This window comes from Lipotes vexillifer, unplaced genomic scaffold, assembly GCF_000442215.2.
Source record: "Lipotes vexillifer unplaced genomic scaffold, Lipotes_vexillifer_v1.1 scaffold23, whole genome shotgun sequence".
Taxonomy (NCBI): domain Eukaryota; kingdom Metazoa; phylum Chordata; class Mammalia; order Artiodactyla; family Lipotidae; genus Lipotes; species Lipotes vexillifer.
Window position 1 is genome coordinate 3,209,493 of NW_006796283.1, and position 7,698 is coordinate 3,217,190.

At 64.4% G+C, this 7,698-nt stretch overlaps 1 protein-coding gene across 1 annotated transcript in view; it reads left to right on the forward strand.

Moving 5' to 3' along the window:
- The window catches only part of ZFPM1 (zinc finger protein, FOG family member 1), a 44,565-nt gene extending 44,494 nt beyond the window's left edge, over window positions 1–71 (forward strand). Inside the window, exon 12 of the mRNA XM_007468470.1 lies at window positions 5–71. Within this exon, the coding sequence (XP_007468532.1) occupies window positions 5–71 (67 nt within the window). The remainder of the gene's footprint in view (window positions 1–4) is intronic.
- The last annotated feature ends 7,627 nt before the right edge of the window (window positions 72–7,698 follow it).

Consider the following 7,698-nt stretch of genomic DNA (forward strand, 5'->3'; position numbering starts at 1 on the left):
GCAGCCTGTCCACCTTCATCGCCCACAAGAAGTATTACTGCTCCTCGCATGCGGCCGAGCACGTGAAGTGAGCGCCCGGCGCTGCTGCCCTGCAGGGGCACCCGGGACGCTCCAGGCACAGACCTCGTCAGAGAGGCTGCAGGGGGCGGCGCCCGCCCGGACCTTGGCACTTAATAAAGAAGTTCGGTTTGCTGAGCACAAGTGCTGCAGCAGCCTCGTTCTCTGAGCCGGGGGGCCCTGCGGGGAGGGCACGGGCAGGGCCAGCACCACCTCTGAGGACACGCAGGACACTGCAGGCCGGAGTCCCACGGTGGCCCTGAGAGCGGGATCTCGCCCCGCACCCGGGGCTGATGGCACTGCTCTGGGCCCCCTTGGGGCACGGGGAGAGCAGGCACTGCCCTTCTAGGTCCACTGCTGCTGTCCTCCAGGATCCAGCCAGAAGCTCTGGTTTGGCCACCAGACACCAAAGGGAAGAGCTTAATCCTGGCCAGCGGACAGCTCTTCACCTGCTCTGTCCTGAGGCCTGGACGTCACCTGTCCAGTCACAGGCCACCAAGGAATCCAGGGAGGGGAGCATGGTGGGGAGGATGAAGCCCTGCAGCTGCCGAGGCTGATGGGGGAGAAGGGAGAGTGAGCCGCTGACAGGCACCGGGGCCCACAGCGAGCGACCCCTGGGACCTGGGGGCTGCGGTGGGCACGAGGCTGGGGCCACACCACCCCCAGTCTGCCCTGCTGCTGCTGACCACGACCTGGGCCAAACCCAAGCAAGAGGAGTCCAACTGTGGTCTTGGCACTTGGCAGCTGGGGGGCTGTGGGCACCCTCAAGCCTGGTGTCCCTGTTTGCAGTACAAAATGTCTCTTCCAATATACCTGGCCGCCTACTGCAGATGAAAGTGAAACCTGACCTCTCACCTTTCTCTGTCTCCGAACATCAGATGTGCTTCCTGCCACCCACCCAGACTCACTCTCCTGCTCGATCGGGGCAGGTTTTCTCCCGCCCAGCCCTCAGGGGTGACAGGCTGAGGAGCTTGTGTTCGCACAAGAACAGTCCCCACACCTCGCCCACAGGTACATGGGACACGGCCCCCTCCCGCTTGCCCCCAGCTCGCCCTGAGTACCAGGGTGTGACCAGGACTGCTGGACGGTCGGGGGCCCCAGGAGCCAAGCTGCTTTCCTGGTAGATGCCCCGCCTTGTGGACTGGGGCAGGGAGGCTCCCAGACCCCTCAACTCTGCTCATTGTTGCACCCCGGAGAGTGAGGCTCCGCCTCAGTCCCACCACCAAATGCGGCAGATGTCATTAACCCTAAGACAGGGGGAACGTCCCTGTGTGCTGATGAGCACAGATGCTCAAAGGGGAAGGACGGGGGAGGCAGGGGAAGCATCTGTGCTCACCCCCACCCTTGCACCACGTGAGCGGAGGACAGCGCCACGCATCAAAGGGCCTCGGTGTCCACGCCCACCCGACCCCTGACCCCCACCCCAGGCCTGAACTGCTGGCCAGGCCAAGCCTTGCGCCAGGGAGGTCCTGGGCCCTGCAGCTGGGTCCTGGGTCACATGCCCCCTGCTCTCCCCCCAACCCCGGTGCATGGCCAGCACCCTGCGGCCCTTGCCCCACTCAAGGTCCCCAGTGCTAGGCTCTCCACCCACAGCCCGGAGCCCGCCTTCACCCTCCTCAGACCCCCATTTCCCACACGCTGCCTCCTCTCATGCCACCCCATGTTCTCCCCCAAGAACCTGCCACCACCGTCCCAGCTGCAGCCCAGGGACAGCGCTTGGCCTCCTTCCCACCTCTCTGGGAGCCCTGATGCTCCCAGATGAGCCCCCCGCCCCCATCCCCTTACGGTCCTGGGCGGGCACACGGGTTCCCGGGCCTCTAGGTTTCTCTAGCCCAGCCATGCCCCCTGCCCAGACCAGTGCACCCACTGCATGTCTCTCAAGGGCCCTGACACGTCCAAGACTGGGCTCTCCCTGCTGCGTCTTCTCCCCACACCTGCGCAGACGTGGCCATCAACCCTCTGCCCCCGGAGCTGGTGACAGCAGCACCCTCACCTCACACCTCAGTGTCACAGCAGCTGTGACCGCGAAACCCGCCTTTTCCCATCCTGGCCCCCAGGTCCACAAGTTCGCCTCGCTTCTCTCTCAGCCACCGATTCCAAACCTCTCAGTGCGTCTCACTGCCTCCGGGGACGGCCGCCCCCGATGGACTGCACTGTCCCCCGCCAACACGACTCTTCACCGCCAGGTCGAGTGGTTGGGAGACCAGGTGGTGTCACACCCTGCTTCAAGCCTTCAGCGGCTCCTGCTGCACAGACGTGGCCGCCAGGCCCTGCTCGTCGCCCCATGGCCTGTTCATGCTGCTCTAGCATCTCGGCACCACCTGCTCCCCGCAAGGGGCTGCGCTTGTCACGCGGTTTAGAGACCTTCCCTGACCCTCCGTCCTAACACCCTGCTCATTTCCCCATCATAGTGGTCACTCTCGGGGTCACCTGCTTTGATTTTCTTACCCCCTTCTCCCTGCCCCATGGGCCTCGCCGGCCTTGACCACTGCCTCCAGGGCAGCTGGCCCACGGCCCGGGGAGGGGCACGTGGTCAGTCCAGCCCCCCACCATGCCCCAGTCGTCACAGCCCTCTGCAAAGCCAGCCCCGCCTGCCCACCTCCTGGGTTCCCTCCACCATCCCATTCTCTGCTGGGCTCCTGCCTTCGGCCGCCCCCCAACGCTGTGCCAATTGCACCTCCCCAAGCCAGCTCTTATCAGGTGACACTGTACACACAGCATGCACAACACTTGGTCCACATTCAAGGCCACTGTCCAACCCCAACTCCTCCTAATTGGGTCGCCCCACCCCCACCCCGAGTCCTGTGTGCAAACCTCATCCAGGTCTCCGCAGCGCTGCGCACCCTGCGCCCTGTGCTGCCCGTCCACCCCTGGGGAAACCCTGGCACTAGGAATCACTGCAGGTAGACGTTCCTGGCACCAGGGGTCAGCAGTGACTCGTTTACATGGGCCAGCAGGCCAGGTGCCAAGAGCTCTCGACCGGCCAGGGCACCCGCCCTCTGTCTCCTGAGGACCCAGAAAGAAGGGTGGGAGGCGGAGGCGGGTCCCAGATGCAAAGGGAACAGGGAGAACGTGGAGGAGGGCGGTGTGCAGCCCGAGGACCTGCACAGTCTGGAGCCGCGTGGTCTCCACCGAAGGCGCAACAGAGATGACCGGCGAGCAAGAGAGGAGCCCCGAGGGCAGGGCCCTGGGTGCGGGGGCGCACGGGAGAAGGCGGGGGGCCCAGGCAGAGTCCCGGCAGACATCAGGCGGGTCGTGCAGCAGCCCTGGAGGTACAGCCTCTACCCTCCTCCCCCATCGCCGTCCTCACAGGAGGACGTGGGCTCCGGGAGGGGGCGCGACCGGACATCAATCAAGCCGGTGCTGGGAGCACCACCGCTGAGCGCGCACACGGCTGGCTGCCGTGGCCGCCTCCCTTCTGAGGCTCCGGCCCAGCCTTGCTCGCAGACCTGCCCTCACCTGCCTCTCACGGGTAGCAGCTCGGAGCAGCTGAGCCCAGGCGCCCCACTGCACGGCCAAGGCCGGCCTCGGCCCCTCCGTGAGGGGACAGCCGCGGGGGACGACTTAGGAGAGCGGTTCTCTGGGACACGGTTGGTCCCTGTTCCCGAGAGCGCTCTTCTCCGGGGCGGCCACGTCGCATCACCCGAGCCCCAGTGGAGAATACACTTTCCAGGGGCCCCGGACGGCCCGAACAGGCCAGGGCCTGGGAATCGGCCTTGATCAGGTCCCAGCAGATTCTTCTCTGGCCAGTTTGAGAAATACCTGCAGGACAGGTGGTCAGACACTGTTCATGCCTTTCTGGTCACAGCCCGACAGGCGCAGGACGGCCCTGCCGAGGGGCCTCTGTCAGCTGGGGCAGGACGCAGCGAGGAGGGGGCTGGGCCCAGACCTCAGCCCTTCAGAACCGTACGTTCCCACACTCCGTCCCAATACCATTCCGCCTTCACCGATCATCAGATGAGCCTCGGAAGCCCCGGCCCCGCTAAGTCCAGGCCGCGCTGCTGAGCAGAGCCGCCGGGGGCGGCAGCCATGCCCAGACTGCGGAGGTACCCTGGGCAGAGTCCGAAGGGCACGCGGCAGGGAGAGCAGGCTGGGACTCCGAGGGGTCCGGCCGCGTTACTTAACTAGGGGCTCGCGGGTGGGAACCGCCCCCAGCCGCCGTTCCAGAGAGAAGTGCCAGGCAGCACCCCCAGGAAAGGAGGGGACCCCGTCCCTGACGCTGTGCTTGCGGGCGGCGCAGCCCCGAGTCCTGACCGGTGTGATGGGGCACCCTCGCTGCGGGAGCACGACCAGGCCCGAGGCTCCTTTGCTGCCACACGGCTGCCACCGTCACGCTCGCCCCTGATCCCCACCCCCACCCCAGAGCATGGCAGCACGAGACCTAATGCCCCGATGGAACCAGCCTGAGCACCGGCTCCCTCTGCACCTAACATGCCCAGGGGGCGAGCAAGCCCCTCCCTACGTGCAAACGCCCCGCACAGTAGCCCAGGCGCACAGTAGCCCAGGCGCTGTGCTCAGGGGCTGGAATCCCGCCACCGCTGTGCTGCTGCGGCCGACCCGTCCCAGGGAAGCCGACCAAGGGCACCTGCAGAGGGAAGCGGCCACCGGGACGTCCACATGACACTTTGTGAGGTCGCATCAGTGGGCGACGACAGATAATTCAAAACAGAAGCTTGAGATTCAGACGTGTCTGGAGATTCAAAATAGTATAGGACTTTGCACGGCAGGAGAGGACAAGGGCTGACTGGGTGTCACGAGTCTAACACCAGCTCTGAGTTACTACTCACCGCCCCCGAGACAGGGCCGCTAGCCAGTATTTCCAAGGACCCCAAAATGCATAGGCTTTAAAAGACCCCCAGGGTCTGAGGACCAACTTCTTGAGGGACACACATGTGACCTGACCCCCGCTCCTACCCAGGAAGGGGCCACCCCGGGACCCACGTCACTAACTCAGTGGGAATCAAAGCAAAGGCTGCTGCCAGGGTGGATCCCGACACCACGCTGCGGCTCGAAGGACAAGGAGACGACGCCCACAGCCCCGCCCCGCAGGCTCCGTCGGGAGACGCCCTGCCCCTGCACACGCGGGAGCCCAGCCACCTCCGCCCAGGGGGTCGTCACTCGGACGCAAGAAAGCCGGGGGCGGGGTGCGCTGCATGAGGCCCGACTCCCCAACCCCTGGGCTGGTGGGTCTGTAACGTCTCTGAACGTGGCAGCCCCTATGTCTTGATTCCATCCACAATGTGAAGAGGCCCCAGCGGACCCCGAATCCAGACGATCCCCAGCAGCCCCTTCTTGACTCCCAGGTGCAACTCTTAGAATTCTGTCGTTAACAGCCCTCTGATCAGGCCCACGGCAAGAAACGCAGCCGACAACGCCAATCTCTCCACGGAAGCTGAGGAACGAAGCCTGCTCCCCACGCGTCCCTGCCTCCGCCTGGGCCCTGCGTGGCCACGCCCTGCTCCGTGTGTGGCTACACATGCTCCGTGCGTGCGTGGCCACGCCCTGCTCCGCTCTGCGTGCGGACCTGCAGAGGGGACTCGAGCTGCTCCTCACCGCCCCGCAGTGAGGCCCCGCCCCACCAGGGCCAGGCGAAAACGTAGTGTGGGGCGGAGAGGCGGAGGGCAGAGAGGGAGAGCACAGCCGGCCGGCGCTTGAGACCGAAAGCACATCTGCTGCCCCCGCCCCCCGTCCACAGCTAGGTGTTTTCTGAGGCTGTGACTCGACGCTGGGTGGGAGCAGAGCTTCTAGCCAGATGAACGGCCCTCGCACACTCATGCACATGCTCCCAGCCTCTCGTCTGCAGTGGGTGAGCCGTGATCTCGTGGACGGAGCACCTTTACAGGAGCCCCTCGGGCGTGGCCGGGACACACCACTCTGGCCAGTCCTCTGGGTTCCCTGGATGTCACCTTCACACCGCCCAGGGCCTCTGCAGGGACATCCCTTACAGGCTGGTCTCCGACAAAGAGTTCCTGCAGGCCCCCTGCAGCTGACACGAATGCCCTTTATCACGCAGAGGGTAATCAAAGCTGGACCCGCCACCTCATTAGGTCCTGCTCGAAAGCAAGGCCACTCTGAGCTCCATGGAAATCACTTCTCAGCACTCCAGGTGACAGGGCTGACCCCGTGTGAGTCAGCACAGAAAAATGTCAGCAATGACGCTCGCCTTCCATGACACTCCAGCCACCCAGCAGAGGGCAACTGGGAAGGCGCAAGGACACGCACACACCTTCTGTGCTTTTACACCAGCAGCTCTGAGTGTGCGCCAGGGAATCCAGGGGTGCCCCCAACCTTTCCAGAGGGCCAGCAAGGTCCTCCTTTGACCGAAGTTGCATGAGTGGCACAAAAGCCAAGGCGGGTGTGACAAGTGGACCTTAGCACTGACCGAGGCAGCAGATCTGGCAGATACGGCGATGGGCACCCTGGCCCTCCCACCCCGTCTCACAAGAAAGCAACAGAAACCAGTTTAAATTAAGAATGTCCTTGATGGGGCTTCCCTGGTGGCGCAGTGGTTGAGAGTCCACCTGCCGATGCAGGGGATGCGGGTTCGTGCCCCGGTCCGGGAGGATCCCACATGCCACGGAGCAGCTGGGCCTGTGAGCCATGGCTGCTGAGCCTGCGCGTCCGGAGCCTGTGCTCCGCAACGGGAGAGGCCACAACAGTGAGAGGCCCGCGTACCGCAAAAAAAAAAAAAAAAAAAAATGACAGCAAGGTATCAGAGTTTAAAAACATGTAGAGGTGAAACTGCGTTTACTGTATATAAATCACACCAACTTAAAAAGCAAAAAGCTCACAGCAGGATACTGAGGTGAAGGGGGGACACCTGCGGCACAGCAGCCCGATGGGACCTGAAACTCCCTGCAAGGGTCTGCGTCCTGTGAGGGTCTCTGAGCAGTGGCCCCGTCATACCTGTGCCTTTCTTCCTGAGCACCCGTGTGTGTGTGTGTGTGTGTGTGTGTGTGTGTGTGTGTGTCCCACAGATGCTGACTGCACACCTGCAAGCCACAGTCCCCAGACCTTCAGAGCAGCCTCACCGCCTCTCTGGGTGCCCTTCCCATTCCAGACAAGGGACCGTGGCCTGGGGAGGGGGACGCCCGCGTAGAAACCGCACACTGCCACCGCCTCTGCCACGACACCTCTCTGGGAGCAGGAGAAGTGCCCTCGCACAAAGGGCCACTGGTGCCATCGTGCCCAGCAGCAGTGTCTGTAGAGGGCCCGTTGGTGGCAGACAGTCCAGCGCCCCCTCAGAGCAAGGGAGCCCCGTGTAAGCGGCTGTGAATCGCTTGGGAGAGGGAAGACCAGACCGTCTTAAGGGCGGAGGCACTGAGTCGTGGGAGCCTTGAGGCGCTGATGGGCATTTGAGAAACTGCCGGACGCCTGTCAGGACGCAGGACACAGAGGGGCCTGGTGGTTGGGGTGTCCTTGGACCGACGGTGGCCAGGCACTCTGCTCCCGGGACAGGGCAGCTGCGCAGGGGCGTGCAGGCCCGCCCCCCGAGGACTGAGCTCCAGGAGGCTCTGGGATGGGGGAGTCTGAACCGTATTTGGTGCGGCGGCGAGCGGCAGGCCTCCCCGGGTCTGCCTCCGCCTGCTTCCAACCCTGGTCCGCTCCGCCCACCTGCAAAGTGTCCTGGGGCGGCCAGAG